The 17,270-nt window shown below is 42.7% G+C and overlaps 1 protein-coding gene across 1 annotated transcript in view; it reads right to left on the reverse strand.

Annotated features, from left to right (window-relative positions):
- The window catches only part of grk4 (G protein-coupled receptor kinase 4), a 45,418-nt gene extending 31,932 nt beyond the window's left edge, over positions 1-13,486 (reverse strand). Inside the window, exon 1 of the mRNA XM_062441078.1 lies at positions 13,188-13,486. Coding sequence (XP_062297062.1) covers positions 13,188-13,239 — 52 coding nt within the window. The 5' untranslated portion in view covers positions 13,240-13,486. The remainder of the gene's footprint in view (positions 1-13,187) is intronic.
- Positions 13,487-17,270: the final 3,784 nt, after the last annotated feature.

Raw genomic sequence — 17,270 nt, forward strand, 5'->3', positions numbered from 1 at the left:
CTGTAAAAACTCATGGACAGTTTAAAAAAAAAAAAACCAGAACCAAATGAATCCATACATAATTCTGACTACATTACCCATAATGCAACTCCACCACTCGCAGTTCACTTGGAGATTTGGAATGTTGGAGAAGGCTACACACAAGTCTGTCTAGTAACCTCACTTGTTCCCTTATTTTCTCCACCCACAGATTTTTTTCATTTTTGTAGTCCCCATCCAAAAAAAAATGAGTCAATTTATTAGACTTGAGCACATCTCCCTCTGGAGCCACAGCAGTAATCCTCAACACCTGTAAACAGACTGTGATGTGTAACGAAATCTGCGGAGTTCCCCTATTTTTCCCACAAAAATCTTTTTTTTTCTTTTTTTTTTTTTAAACCTTCACTTGAAATGCTTACAAGCAGCCATACAAGAAGTTTTCCCTTAATAAAACATAGTCTAAAAAGAGTTATTTCAATTAAAAAACTGTCTCAAAGAATCAGTAGCAGTACTAAAAACGTGACCGGACCGTTTAAAAGCAGTTTTCGGTAATTGACAGCTGTTTACTTTAATGGTGCAGACACATCACAGTATTTGCCTGAAAGAGTATTCAGGCTAAATACCGAACCCTATTAAAGTGTTACATGCCAGCCCTTGTCATTAAAGTAGTAATGGTGATAATATGAGGCATCTGTTTTATACTAGTAGAAAACAAACTCTTCAGTGGTTTACATTTTTATTTAGGGACAGGAAGACAGAAAGCTCTCGCTGCACGCTCGCACATCTGCTTTCAGAGTCAGCAGGATTTAAACGTCGACTATCTTGGGGGCACACGTTGCCGTTGCCCCCCCCCCCCACCCCCCCAATTTATCAGACTCCCGTGTTTTAAAAGAAAATAAACAGAGCCTGCCCGAACCTGAACCGTGTCTGCTTGTTATAGTTTGAGGACGACGGATAGAGAGAGAGAGAGAGAGAGAGAAGACGAGAGAGATGAGAGAGAGAGAGAGATGAGAGAGAGAGAGAGAGAGAGACGAGAGAGAGAGAGAGAGAGAGAGGGGGAAATCCTCTGACCCAAGAGTTCACCAGACGCCAGCTGGCCCGGCAGTGACGCGACAGCTTTGACACAAACGCATACAAAAACACCTGCAAAACAACACCTTAACAATACACATAAGCATAATGTACTGAGCGGTGTGCGTGCTCTCGCCTTAAAAACATCCTCATCCCCGTTTCACTGCGACAACCTTTTACATTTCAACCCTTTATTTAAACTTCATCACATTCTTCAACAACCAAAAACTGAGAGGAGCAAGATATCATCGCTACATGCAGTCATAATTTATGTGGATAAGAAATAGTGGCACTAACTTGACAAAATGTGTGCAAAACTGTGGCAAACACTAGACCTGAGTTATGGGAAGCTACCAGCTGATGTTGTGTTAATGAAGCTCTCATGTTGTATAAGTCGATGGGCATGTTGACAGACCTTTTGTAAGGCTTCAGCAGGCCACGTAGACAGACACACACACACACACACACACACACACACAGATGTAAAAGCACGAGCACAAAAATGTGCCCCTTTGTGAAGGAAAAGGTGGAGAAAAAAACATTTTCAAAAAGGAAGCGAGCATCAAAGAAAAATGTTGGAGTTGAATACTAGATTGGCTGTCATAGACACGTATCATCTGATGATAGCCAGTTGCACCTGGCATTTTGGTATTTTGCAGGAGAAATCCTTGGCGCCGGCCCCGAGCCAAAAAACACAGAATGATTGATGAACGCGATCAAAATCGGCTCAACAGAAAAGTAACAAATTGTCAGAGATTAACATCCACCCTGTGAGAGGGAAATCTGAGTGTTTGGACATGGGGTGCCAAATAAAAAGGTCGGGAAGTGACAATGCTTGTATACATCCAGAAAGAAAAAGATATGGCAGGGAGATAAAACGTCACCCTAAACTTTGAGGTCAGATGGAAAGAAGACAGAGGCAAGAAATGAGAGAAAAATGACAAAGATACTGACGAGAAGAGAAAAGAAAGACGGGGGACTTCAAGAGCGAGCTGTGGAAGAGTGTGCGTATGTGTGTGTGTGTGTGTGTGTGTTGTGAGCGTGCCTGTCGGAGCTGGCCGGCCCACCCCGCCCTGTTTAATGTCACTCTGACGTCAAAGCCATGTGTGCAGGCCCTTAATGCAGACAGGATGGAGCGAGTATTTATTTTAACTTTGTGGTTCTCCCCCTCCGAGAGAACGAGGCCCTCCATAAACACCGGCTTCAGAGCACTTTCGCATCAGCCAGCGCTGAGATCACTTCGCAGGATCTGGGAGGACGCGTCTGCGCACGAGCGGCAAGGGACCAGATTTAACGGTTGCGACACGCAGAGATAGACCGATGCGGACGAATCGTGCGCATTCCTTTCCTTAAAAGATTTACACACAGCAGCAGCAAGAAGGAGGGGGGGGGGGCAGTCTAAGATGTGCAACGCTCAACCGACAACATCTCAGATTGACTGTCCTTGCCTCCCATCAACGCCCCCCCCCCATTTCCCGTCGCTTTCTACTGTCAACTATCCAACAAAAGCAGAACGCCACGAAAAAAAAAGCCATGAAAAAAAAAAAAATCCAAACTGCCAGACAGCTTTGGCCACAGATGAATGGACGACCCGACATCACACCCAGATAGTTTAAAACAACTTTCCGTAATCAAAGTCCTCTTCTCTTCTTCGCTGTTGATAAAAGCCGACAGTCTCTCATTTTTTAAAAAGGAGACACCAACTGCAGAGTGGCTTCAATGTAAAACATAAGATGATGCCTTTATGTTGTATTATTCTTATACAAAATAAGATACAACGCAATCTGATAACTCCATATAAACTGGGTTCTGGATCCTTAATGTAATAAATAATGAAAAACACACTCCTAATTCTGGGAACTTTCCAAGTTGGAAAACTTTCCATGGGAATTAACGAGAATATATGGGAATAAACGGGAATATATGGGAATTAACGGGAATAAACTGGAAATTTACAAAATTGCATGTTAGCCTATAACAGGGAACTTAAATATAGTTTGAAAAAAACATCTTGTAGCATAATCTTGGTTATAACAACCAGATTTAATGCAAATACAGTTGAATATCTACCCTGTCCCTCAATCTCATGCACATAGCACATTACTTACTGCAGGGTCATATGATTTCTAGAACCCTGGACTACTGAAGCCATACTTTTGAGCCCAAAGCACAGGACTACTGAGGCCACACATTGGAACTTAACTCTTTGATTAAAGTTTTAATCACAAATAAATCAGTCAAAATGTCGTTTTGGGGGGAGGGTTGTATAAATTACCCCAAATTTCCAGTGAACTCCAGTTTATTTGTATATATTCCCTTTAATTATAGAATCCATAATCCTCTATCTCTATAATTAACCACATCTTTGTGTATTGATTGTGAAATAGCCAGCACACCCGCTGAGGAAGGGCAGCTTGGGTGTCAATGTTGTTTTTGTCAAAAGTCAATTAGGAGTGTTGTCCTAGTTTTCTCTTTTTCATTGTTATTATGCAACAGATTTCTGTACCACTTTCCATCACATGTATCTTATAATCTGCACTGTTTACAGTAGGCATGGACGCACTTCTAGCAGTATCATCTAACTTGTGTTTGCAGTCTATTTTGATGCGTTTCCTCCATTTTCAAGTCTGACTGGTTAGACGTATTTAAGAAAAGGGAGTATGGGAACGAGAGAAAAATACACAAAGAGAGAGAGAGAGAGAGAGGGAGTACACCCAGAGTATTTCCATGCTGCTTTTGTTTGTGTGTTTCTGTCATTCTGGAGTGAACTATGAGTGCATTAGAGACTGTACGTTGGTGGAGTCTCCTCCGTCTTCCTCCTCATCCTCATCCTCCTCCTCCTCCTCCTCCCGTGTGATGGGTTGCAGTTTCACATGCTTTCCATGTCTGTGGAAGCCAACTACAATGCCACACCGTCCCCCCCCCAAAAAAAATCTCCTCTTCTCCTATCCTCCCTTTCCTCTCTCTTTCATCTCAAGAGGGAGAAGGAGCCAGACAGGAGGTCACACACAGTAGACCGTGGCGGTATCATCTCCCAGCTGCTCCTCTATGTCCATTCACATTTATTTTTAATGGCAGTTCAAAGAGAGTTCATAACTTACTTCGCATCCAGAAGTGTGGAAGAAAGACAATGGACCTTACAGATCTGACACCAGACCTAGACACATTAATCAGCTGGCCTGTATATTGCTGTGGCTCAGTATGGGCGTATATGTGCGTGTTTGTCCATTATAATGAACTAATACGTTTATTTTATAACTGCAAAATGTTCCACTCAATGCATAACAGCATCAAAGGATCCTTATTAAAACGTTTCTTTATTATAGTGAGAACAATTAGCTCATTTTTTAAAGCAAAAATACCAAAAATTGTAATGTAATTTGCTGCTTTTCTTGGTCATACATGATATTAAAATGAATATGGACTGTTTATTATACAAAACAAGACATTAAATGAAGCTACCTTGTGCTCTAGGATATTGCAATGGACATTTTTCACACTTTATAGATGTTTTATAGACCAAACGAATAATCGAGACATCTATTGACCGATTAAAAGGGAAATTTCTGGTTTATTTGAACTTGATTTACTTGTCACAAGTGTGGCAGTCGCTGCTCTGTGTCCTGCTAGCTTTGCTCTCTGCAGCTCCGTTATTGTAATTAGGGAGACTCAGATTGAGATTGAGGAAAACAAAGCTTTGCAGATAATGATAGGTTTCGGGTCGACCTCTGTCAGCCTCCTACTGCTTTGAAATAAACATGATTTTTTTTTTTTTTTTTTTACATGAATCATTTCAAAAGCTGGTTTGTGGGTCTGAACCAAAGTAAATACAGTGACTAGCCACCTATAGCAGCTTTATGGCTAATCTCATAGGGAACTACACGCGGGGCAGTTTCCTGTACACATAGGCTGCATTAGAAACCACCGGCTATACTAGCAGTACGTACTGATTTGGCTAAAAAACTAAATGTGCAGTATGCCAAAATACCCAAACCCAACACTGCAGGTCACACACTCTGATGGGTCAGCAAATACGGTATAACGACAGGAACCGGATAAGCCCGGGTTATACTGCTTATTAAGTCGATTTCACAGTTTCACACTGCATAATACTAAATAAATAAATAAAATAAAGCAGTATGGTATACGTATCTATTTATAATATGTAGTAGAAAGTTCAGAATACAGCCAATGAGTCATACAGCACAGTTATGGGGAAAAAGGGCCGGAATTTTCCTTTAACTGATAATAAAAAGGTAATGATCAGTTGTGGCCCTTTTCTTTATGTTATGTAAATATATACATAACATAAATATCAGCGTCATTACAGTATCTGTCATCCAGGTAGCAGATTTATATCAAATATCTCAAATATAAACAGAAAAAGATGATAAATATGTTCTTCTTTAAGATATAAAAAAGCAGCAAGCCTTTAAAGACAAACTGTATATAGAATTCTATGTATTTGGGTAAATCCCAGATGGATAGTTTCACTAACTGTTCTTTAAATGACTACACAGTTAGAGGAAAGTGTTATCATAGAGCACGTACAGTATGAGAAGACAACATGCTTATGCCCGTATTCAGAGAATGGAAGCCCTTTCTGATAAAATAAAAGACATGGCTGTGATACAAAAAACAACAACACTTGGACGGTGAAACAGCATCACTGGCAACTTCTTCTGACTGTGATTCCCAGCTTTTTTTCAGATGTTACTGTGAACACGCGGAGCAGTGCGGCGCTGCTGTCTTCGCAACCCCAATCTTTATTTTGCAGCGCCATATGGGAAGAAGCCGCTCACCCATCTGATGAACACATGTCACACGCTGACACTCCGAATAGCAGCGGCCCGCGAGGCCAGAGAATCCAGCCCGTCTGCGACAGAGCGACCGCGGAAGAGAGCGGCCAGTATTTACATCTTCACACAATATGCTTCGGGCGGTCGGGCCGCACGCTTACGCACAGCGACTTTTTCAACGAGCGCACCGGGGGTTTGTGTCCCCCTGAACCCCGACTTACGAAGCGCAGCATGAAAAGTGAGAAAAGTGAAAGAATACAGAAGAGGGAACAAAGTGAGGTGAGTTCGCCGTGCTAAAAAAGCCAAACAAGCTGCAACTCCACTACATTTTGGCAGCGACTGCCATTTTCCTTACTTTCAAAACACTGATAACGCTGTTTACCAAGATATTTTTGGCCAACGTGAGTTTACCCTGAATATTTGGTACCAGGCCATGCCTTGTCAGGTCTGCCTCCCCTCCACGTGCACACACACACACACACACACACATACACACACTGCAGCGGCGGCGTAGGTGGAGGTTCGGGATCGGACGGTTGCAGCTCTCTCCCAAAAAACACGACTTAAATGGTAGGAAATGAGAGAAGGTCACGCATAGTTTAGGCCCATTGTAATACGAGCATGCACACGCACATAGGCAACAATGGAGCCTGGTCGTGATAAATGAATGGCCTATTGCTTTCCCAGTACCACTCCCCCCTCTCTCTCTGTACAGCGTGTGATTGGCTGGAGTAGCCCCCTGATAAGGAAAACATTAGCTGCGAGTATCTGTGTTGCCTATTCAAAGCGAAGGCCCGCTGTTTGCATAAGGTAATCCTTCTGTATACTCGCACTGAAAAGACACACATCAGCTGAGCGGTAGAGGAGGAAGAGAGGAACATGTGAATTTCAGGCAGCGCTGCTTCCCCTCTAATCCTCACCTCTCTTTCCCTCTCTCTCTCTCTCACATGTACCTTCCCTTTTCCTCCTCTTTCATCCAACTTTCTGGCTCCCCTCCCCCCATATAAACAGCTCCCCCCCATCCCACCCCACCCCATATAAACAGCTCCCCTCTCTTGTTATGCCTTCGTTAATTCTTTATGGCCAGACTTTGGGAGAAGGCCTTGTGTCACGTGCAAAAATGCGGGAGAAAAAAAAAAAAACATTACAACATCGGAGTACATTCCAGGACACAACAATAACGGTAGGCCTCACACGAGGTACGCCATCCAGTTATTCACATGAGGAGAAAAGACACACACACACACACAGAGAGAGAGAGAGAGCACACAAAAACATGCACTCCAGCAGCGTGCTGTGGTGTTTTGCAAGACCTTTCCTTCCTCTGCCCCATCTCTGTGTTCAAGATATTCCATTAAATCTGAGACATACTTGAAAACTGACCCTTGTTTTCGCAGTGTCTTGAGGGAGAAGGGTGGTGGTGGTGGTGGTGGTGGGTGGGCGAGAGTGAACTTGAGCAAGACGTGCAAGAGTTGGGAGCGTGTAAGGGGAACAAACTGGGAGGTTAATCATCTATACGTTATCTACAGCTGTCTCTCAGATGAAAGGCCCCGTCGGTTAATTTCACGGTCGCGCAGAAAGAACGGGAGCACGCAAAAAAAAAAAGCGGCCCCTCCTGCACCGAGCCCTTGAGTGTGGAACACGTAGTACACCTTGGAGATTATCTGTGATAAGACAACGCCATTGTCGAGTCATATTTAAAAAAGGAGATGTTCTGACATCAACTTCAACCAAGGGCAAGCACATACCACTGACTCCAAAACTGAGATTGTAGGGTTTTAAAATAGTAAATGAATAAAGTAGTAGTACTGGAGTCTGACCCTAAAAACTCTCTTTTCTTTTTCTTTTTCTTTAGACAGAAATTCTTTATTTGAACCATGAGAACTTGTAAATATAGTCAGCCCCAGCATACACAATTTTAAAAGCAGGCTTGCAGCTGGCTTCTCATAGGTAGAATGCCCATTTGACATTTAATAAGGCAGCTGGAGCAATGTCCCTATGATGTTCACAAAGTGCCACAAAAAGTGCCTCTTCATGCTTAGTCAGCTTGCCAAAAAAAATCGGGCTAATGAACATCCCGGTAGCCACCCAACTAAACGTTGCTGCTACCGCCGTGCAGCAGAGCTGCGTACGCAACACACTGCGTCTCGCTCGCCACACCGCCCATTTGTGGGTGTAATAACTGTAAAATGAGTCCCACATCAAGGGACAGTCACAAAGCAATGTGTTTTATGAGCCTCAGCTGGAGGAAACACCCCAGAGTGATGACAACGAGCGTTTACCCTGCCTATGACCACATAACTAATAAAGCTACGCTGGCTAACGTCACGGGAAAACCCTCGCAAATGGTCTGCGAGGACCTGCTAGTCTACAATTTGGGTGGGGAGGGGGAGGGGGAGGGGGAGGGGGAGGGGGAGGGGGAGGGCAAAGAGCAGAGAGAGGTTAGTGACGCCAGACAGCACAGGCACATCCACTTACATGTGTAATGTTCTTGTGCAACAACGCAGACGCGCTTCCAACATGTAAGGTGGAAATGAGTTACATAAGAAGGATTAAATTGTCTTCTGTTTGTCAGAAGGAATGCGCACACCGGACCGTCCGCATTCCTTCTGTTTTATGAAGCCGGCAGGAATAACGAAAGAAAGAAAGGGTGCAGAGAAAAAGAACGGTTGAAATCTGACTCCAGGCAGAGAGGTGCGAGGGGTGAAATGCCCTTTATGTTGAGTCATTCCTTGGATTTGAACATGAACATGTATGTGGAAATGTAATCTGTGATCAACACACACGTTTGTATTAAAAGGGTGATAACACTTAACCCCTGTTCCTCTCTGCTCTATGGACACTTTGATTGCTTCTTATTAGCACAGACATATTTCTCTTCCAAAAGCTTTAATCTGAGGAGCTGAGACCAAAGACATTGACAGCTCACCCCCTTATTCAAAAGGAATATTTGGCCATTCTTATCAACTCAAATGTGACAATGGTGCACTTCTCATTCACAAATGTAGAAAACTTGAAATACCAGTATCATGCTTCAATGCTGATTTTTTTTTTAAGCTCATGCCTTTACCAACTCTGAGCAAAGTTCAGTCTCTTAAATAACAATACATGTCAACAGACCAGAATGCAGTGCAGCTACTATTGCCTTGTGTTTTGACTAAGGGGGGCAAATCTTTGTCATGCTCCCGCCATGCCATCACCACCGGTCTCTACACCTACGTTATTTATAACCTACAGCTGAATGCAACAAGTCAACAGCAGCTCTCAGAAGAGATTGTGGGTAATGTAGTCAATCACAGCCTGAGAGAAGAGCAGAGAGTAAGGTGTCCACAAATTCCCAGATTCATCTCGCCTATCAAATTTAAGACATTGTGACACCCAAATGTTAAAAGTTGGAAAACTGTATATTAGGTGATCGACAGAAAATTAATCTGTGGCTGTTTTTCAAGGGAAAATGACAAACGTTTGATAGTTCGGCCTCTTAAAAAGGGCGAACTGACAGCTTTTCCTTGTGTGACGTTATACTGAGTTTAATAATTTGGGGTGTTGGACGGTTGCTTGAACAAAACAAGACAAGCGATGATGTCACCTTGGCCTCTAGAAATCTTCGGTTTCAGTTTTCATGTTTCCTGATGTTTTACAGACCAAACAATTAATAATAAAAGTAAATTGATCCCTAAAGAAAATGAGTATTAGCTACAGCTCTATTGTATATATGAAGACTTCTCACATTTAACAGCATACAGAGGTAGTTTCAATGAAGTCATTTACAACAGAAATATTTTTAACTTTTAAATGTTTACAGCAACACAGCTGAGATTAGAGTTAGCATTAGTTGACTTTATACAAGAGGAAAATATGCCTCATATAAAGCCACCAGAAGCTGTTCAGCACAGCAGCTTGATTCCTAATTGAGATACAACAACCATCCTGTTCATCTAAAAAGAGATTCCCATTTCATATAAACCATCTTTTATTGCAAAATAATAATAATTAAAAAAAATGTAAAAAGAAGGAAAAAAAAGAAACCCTCCGATTTGGTTATAAGAGAGCTCTGACGGATAAATATAATGGAAGCAGGATATTTTACAGCTGAGGAGCGAGCATAATTTTTCTCAGCAGACTTCACACCACCATCTGCTCCGCTATGATAGGCTGGCTCTGCCAACTCAGGTGCTGCAGAGTACTGTAAACAGTGGAGTCTGCGGGACAAACTATGATAACACTGTTTCTAAATTATCTTGAGTGCTTTTAACTACATTATGTACTGCAGGCTTTTTGTAAATAGAAGCCAAATATGTGAGCCCCGCCTGTGATAAACCAATATTAGCCAATTACACCGGCCCTACACATATACATATACAGAGTCAGATTCAGATCAGTCCGATTCTACGGTTCATAAGTAAATAATGAATACGGCTACTACTTAACTGTGTGAAAAAGGGTTTGGATTGTCAATACAAATGGCTGATGTCGTAATATATGACACCGACAGGAATCAAACGGCTTTCTCGGCCAAGCCTTTACATCCACATAAACTGCTGGGCTGCATATACGCCAAAAAGGTTTTTCCTCATAGATGCATTTCCCAAAATTTTTTCTAATGTAGTCTCAGAGGAGCCATAGCAAGAATTTTTTCTGGCAATAGAAGACTTTCGCCTCATGCAACCATCACCTAATGCAGCCAGAGCATTACTAAATACTATAAATGTGATGTTTTTTTCCCTTTGTACATTTTGCACCACGCTCATGTGTGAAATTCAGCGAGGCAGGGACGGGTAAAGGCGGGAGCAGTGTCATCTCTACAACGCCTAACCACTTCCCTTTACGTGTCGTTTCAACTGTGGAGAGACGGGACACACCCTGACACACTTTTCACTCTGACCACCCAGTTTCACATGCACAGGTGTTTAAAAGTTCACCGAAAAGGCCGACGCTTTGAGCATCTTGTCGCCAGACGTGAACGTTTTCTAGGCGCTCACAGACGTGTCGATTCTGAGATTGGAGAACACTCAAGAATGAGTAAAAGAGAGCGTGCGAATTTGTCACGGAGGTTTCAGAACAACTGATTTAACGTCTTGCTCTGGCAGGACAAACTTGCTGACTCAGGAGCTAGGTTCCAGCTCCTGAACTTCAAAACCGCCTCAATGTTCAACTCTGGTTTAGGCAGAAGCTTTGATGCCATGTTGCATGAAGGTGACCCCAAGACAGCGAAAAAAAGGCAGCTGACCTCTGATGCACAGCAGCTGGGGTTTTTTTGAGTGGGGTTATTGGGTGTTTAAGGTAGGGGGGGATTCGCTCTGCAGCTCGTGGCGCTGCCGTCGTTAACAACTGCAAACTGTCAAGTGATGAACCCCAAACACTCTGACAGCTGCAAACACCCACCTCTGGAAAGGCCAATTAAAACCTAATTAGTCTCCTGTGCACCTTAAAGTGATAAATTGGGAGCCATTAGCTGTTTTAATCAGTGCGTTAATTAACAGTATGAATGGTATAGCAGGGAGAAACATTTTTTAAAAACAACACTGCTGATGGCAACACTCAACACGTTGGTGGTGAAGTCTCCATTTCACAACAACTAAACCAAAAATCATTATCAAGACAGCAACAACGCAACAATTTCTAAACTGAGACATTTGTTATATTTTCAATGAACTGATTACTTGCACGCAACCTTCACACCACTTCCACTCTTTATTTTTACTTGGCAAATGACTCAAATTATTGCCAAATGCTCAAAAACACAGTGAGTTTACTGTCAGATAACAACATGATAAATCACACATTTCAGAATTAAACTTAATATTAAAACAAAGTATATTATGGTAAACCCAGGTCACATATTTTGCCTTTCACTCTCCAAGGCCCTTTTGGAATCTGTGGGGATCAAGGACTAAAGTATTGAGCCTGAAGATGTGGTCAGTGTACAATAACCTCCCAGCCTGGCTGACACTCATGACAATGCCTGGCTCCATTTAACTGCAGGTAAAGGAAAGCCTCGTAAGGAGCAGAGGGGCTGCAATGAAATGGATTCACTGCTGCTGTGAATAATCCATTTCACAGCAGTGTTGGCGTTTAGTCTTGAACTGGAAAACGCAGTCTGAATATAATGCAAACCATAAGCAGGGGAAGGGCCTCTGTGTGTGTGCGCACACTGAACCGCGACCCCTCTAGCCACTAGTGAGCAGGGGCTCGCTGTCGAATATTTAAAAAAAATGGATCAACTTGAACAAAAAATCCTCCGAGGGCCTGGTGTCCAATCCGATTGGAAGAAAGACAAAACGGAGTGGAAATCGAGCAGTAATAACAGCGTTTTCCTCCCTCCTCTGGCTGCTGATACAGTGTTGCACACCCCCCCACCCTGCGCCCACTCACTCACTCACTCACTCACTGGCTACAAAAAGTAGCCTCTCTCTGCTCTGCCATCTCCTGGAAACAGATGGATAACTCGCCTCTTCTCCTCCACCTCCAGGTGAGCTGCTGCTGCGGGTGTGCGATCACCGGCCCACTGAGCAGCGCGCAAACCCGGGGTTGTATAGCGCCTGCCTGCCTGTCTGGGCCGCCGGGGAACACGGTGGGCCTTCTTCCAGTCCCCCCTCCCACCACCACCCTACCACCACCACTGCATCCAAAAACCTCCACTATTAACATTGCTCCTTCACCTCAGCAGCTCCCGACTCAACAGCCAAACCTTGCATTGCAGAGGCTTTTTTTTTTTTTTTTTTTTGCGCCAAATGATACAACACGTTCACTTCCACCTTGTTCATTAGGCTTTAAACACACCAAAACCTACAATGACAGGTAAGAAGATGCTGTACGGAGACACACAGAGCCCCACTGCGTAGCTATACGCTGCTCCACACTCAATCCCATGTAACACGGTTCAACACCCGTTATGTCATCGTAAATTGTAAATATCCGTTAAAAAAAAACCTCATTGGTGCTTGTGTGAAAAAATTTGCTCCGACAGCCTCTAATGCAACGCGATGCTGCAAACACTCCCTGCGTTGTTCTCCCCCCCCCCCCCTCCCCCGGCCAGCTGGGCCCTAATGTTAACCGGCCCGGTTAAATATGTGTGTTGTCGGTGTGTCCAAAAACAGCTCATTTAACAACGGAATATGTTTTGAAGTTTGCCCAGAGACAAAGGATGGAAGACAGAGAAAGCAGAAATCCCAGGGCGGACAAGCCGAGAGAGAGAGAGAGCTCAGGCTCGTCCATGGCCATGTCGCTGAGGTGGGAGAAGAAAAAAACACACACACACACACACACACACACACACATACATACATATACACACAATATCCATTTGGGCTTTTTCTGCCGTTCAGCTGTGCTTACCTTCTCTCGCCTTCAGGAGAACCGTGTTGGCCACGATATTTTCAATCTCCATTGTCAGAATGTGAATCCCGAGCAGTCGCGATACATTTCACTCAGCTGGAAAAAAGACGGTTTTTTTCTGATCAAACGTGCCGACGACGGTGAGGCTGCTGCACGCGCGCTGTGCGAACGCGACACTGGCGCATAGTAGGTCTTTAATAGTGGTCGTCGTTTCTCTCCATTGCAAGATGTTTTGTAAATCAATCCCCTACCTACGGAGCTGTATGATTACGACGGGGCTTGTTAGCATTCACAGCCTGCCTCCCTTCCCTCTCTGCCTGCCTTCCTTCCTGCTTCGGCTCCCTCCTCCTCCTCCTCTTCCTCCTCCTCTCCTCGCCCCTCCTCTGCACAACGAACCAGGGAGAGTAGGAGGGATCAATTTACAACCAGTGCAACCACACACATGCATTCATACATGCATGCATGCAATCTCCTAGGCTCCTGAAATTATGGATGGTTATCCCATTTATTGTGTGGCATTTCTGGATTAAAAGCTGCTGTGTGTGTGTGTGTGTGTGTGTGTGTGTGTGTGTGTGTGTGTGTGTGTGTGTGTGTGTGTGTGTGTGTGTGTGTGTGTGTGTGTGTGTGTGTTTGTGGTTTTCTACAAGTTCCCCCTCAAGCATACTATTCTCCACAACCACACATACTACAAGAGCCTACTGGAAACATCTAGAAAAGAGAGATGTTTCCCCTTCATGTAATCAACCTCAAATGTCTTTCTTTTTAATCCACCGTGAATAAACATACAAAAATTTAAACTTTTCCTCCCCACGATTTCCTGGTGCGCAGCTGTTTCATGTGCTGCCGGCTCATGTATTTTCAGGAAGCATAAATGCTATTAGCCACAGAGGCCTGATATATACCTCTTATTGTGTGAACAATGTGTGTGAGGGTTTTAAGTTGTTGCATTATGCTGGGTCATACAGCCCGCAGAAAAGAGATAACACGTTTGTTTTCTCCTGGTCACAGCCACACTGTAGCCCAGCATCCCTCTGGGCTTTCTAATCTGACTCTATGATCTACTGAACACACAATGCGTCGAGTGAAGCCGCGTATCTGCAGAGAGAGAGAGAGAGAGGACGGGCCTCTTAAGGTGATGGGGACTGGTGAAACTTTACATGTCAAATTTGCTTCGGAAATGGTTGAGAGTTCCATGAATGAGACGATTGAGAGTGAAAACAGTCATTGACCAATAAAAAGCAGTTCCACTTGTGCAATAAAAAGTCATAAAAGCATTACATGGAGGCCTGAATGTCTCTGTGGAGCAGAGAAGTGAGGAAATCAAAGGTCATAGGTCACTGACTTGTGTCCTCTCGCTTTTAGCACTGCATGTGTCAAGTTACTGGATCAGTCATGTGTCCTCACTGATTTGTGTTTTGTTGTTTGATGACAGCATACTAGTTTGATGGACAACACCAAGATGACCCTTAACATGATTAATCACAATTAAATCCAAAATCCATGAATATGTGAATATTTTTTATTTATGGACATAAGATCTGGTCCAGCTTCAAGTTTCCACATTGCACTGGTGCAACTTTCATACTTGAACCACAGTTAGCTCCAAACTAGTTGTGATGTCACAATATCAGCTTGCACGCACGGGTGAGATTTAAGGTTGAGCTCAGAGAGAAACTTTCCCCCTGCAGCAGATGGAAGTGAAAACCACATTCTAGTGTCTACAGCACAGAGCTACATCCCTCTGCACTGTGAAACTCAAACATCAAGTGAAGGAAGTAGAAGCAGAACACATTATTGAGTGGGAGGCAAACTTTAAGTGATTTGGATCTGAGGAAGTCTCATGTCAAATATGAGTGTCAAAGTGTTGAGTGGGATGTAGGTGTCAGTTGGCTGACAAAAAAAAATAACTTTTGGGTGTACTTAATTTATTCTTAATTACTACCTAAGGTTTTTTTTTCACTGGAGGTACAAGATATGGATGCATCATAGACCAGAGGATGCGTTTGCTATAATGCCTTAATCAGATCACATCTGTGGGAATTCCCAGAGAAGGAGTCGGTCTGTATATCAGATTGGTTGAGATGATTTCACCAGTGTTCATGGCCTATCAGTACCTGGTTTGTTTGTGGTCAATGTGTGGGTGAACAGAAGTCAGTCAAGACAAATACTGTAGTATCACAGATGGTTCATACAGATTCAATGCTTCCACCTAGTGGTGATAATGCAAAAATACAAAAAAGGACACCACATACAGTACAATAATTGTGAAGTCTTGAAAAGGTTTGGACAAAAGTATTCTTACATATAAAGAAGATAAAGATAATACTACAGATGGATGAATGTGTATGGATGGATGATATATTCTTGCAGCTGAGTATATCTTGTTTGTGCAATATGTGTGACCATCTCCCATTTAGTTCTCAAGTCAATCATTAATTATACAACTGCAATTCATCTGCACCAATAAACATGATCAAATGATCTATACAACTATGTATTTTTGTAGAAAAGTGATTCTGATTGTTATCAAAAGTGATGCCAGTGAGAAATGATTGAATGAGATGAACCTGAATAATCATTATAGGGACACTGTGTCATGAAAACAGCTGGTAATATAATCATGATGATTAAAATGTAACTCAACAACCAAATCAAAATCCTCCTGTACTTCTAATCATATTTATATTTAATATGACCTCTCTGTTGTCATGTATCATACAATTATGACACTAGATGGTGCTGCTGACAAAAAAAACTAAACCAAAACTTCACAACTACAAATCTCTCTCTATGGTCTCAGGTGTGGGTGCTGGAATTTCTACGAACTAACCACAGTAAACATTTATTTACCCCTCATATGCATATTATTCATATCCACCTCTACTTCTGAATATACAGGGGATGTTCCTCTCATTGGTCTCATGTCATTTTAGGTTGTGGGAACACACACTCACATCTGTGATTTGACAAAATCTGAAAAGAAAATGTTCATGTGATTTTATATCGAGGAAGGTATCCTTTCACTACGCTTTGTTTCTCAGATGTGCAGAAACAGGAAGACCAATTCAAAAAGAGAAATCCCAGAGGATGGAGTCAATTACCATGAGGGAGAAAAGGCCCAGTCTCAGGGTTGACTCACAGGAAGAGTCCAACTAAAGATGAGAACAAGCAACCCAAAATATTTAACATGGGTAATCATTTCTGGAGTTTGTCATCCTCAAACTCAACAGGGACAGCTTTGAGAATCGCAGAGTGTATTAAAAGAGAGGAAAACTGGTCATGTTGAACTGTCGATGTGAACAATTAATATATTCAGTGGCCAACATGATCTGATACTCTAACAGAGGCTTTGATGTGAGGCCTGACTGAATCATATTTTAGACTTATTTTTAATAATGATCAATATCTTTGTTAGAAGTTCCACACGCTATAGATGTCTGGTTAACATTGGGTACCGCTAAACTGTACTTGCCTGTGTTACATTGTGCATTTCTCACTGAATAAACTTCTTTGAACAGCTCAGCAGACCATGGCAGCCCTGAACAAGACAATTAAGATGACGAAATTTTACATCTTCTGCAAAGGAAGAGTGTGAGGAGGGTGAACAGGATGACATATTAAAAGACTTCAAACACACTGGTTGCTGTATTAAAATACGTCCTGCACATCCTTTCATCAGGGACAATAAATCAGGTTTCACAATGGTTAATATAAAGGTCCACCAGCTACTTAAAACATTCTTGAGGTTTCCTTTAAACAAGATCTTTTCAAGTTGATAAAGATCAACTCCGACCCAGCCTCTGAGCAGTCAAGATACTTTTGATTTCCAATCATGTGAAAACAGACTTGCTATATGGGGGCCTACATATTAATGCTGGGTCAGGCTTAATCCTTTGTCTCATAATCAGCTGTGAAATGAGACAGTATATCAGACCCTCACATCTGGAGAAGATATGTTTCTCTGAGCTCTAGAGAGTTTGGGATGGTGGTTTGTTCTGTTTTGTACCTCAGGGGATCAAAGTTTGAATCAAACTTCTGCACCAATGCATTTAGAGTGATGCTAAGATAATTGTGGTTCAGGAC

This window comes from Scomber scombrus, chromosome 2 (assembly GCF_963691925.1).
Source record: "Scomber scombrus chromosome 2, fScoSco1.1, whole genome shotgun sequence".
NCBI classification, from domain to species: Eukaryota; Metazoa; Chordata; class Actinopteri; order Scombriformes; family Scombridae; genus Scomber; species Scomber scombrus.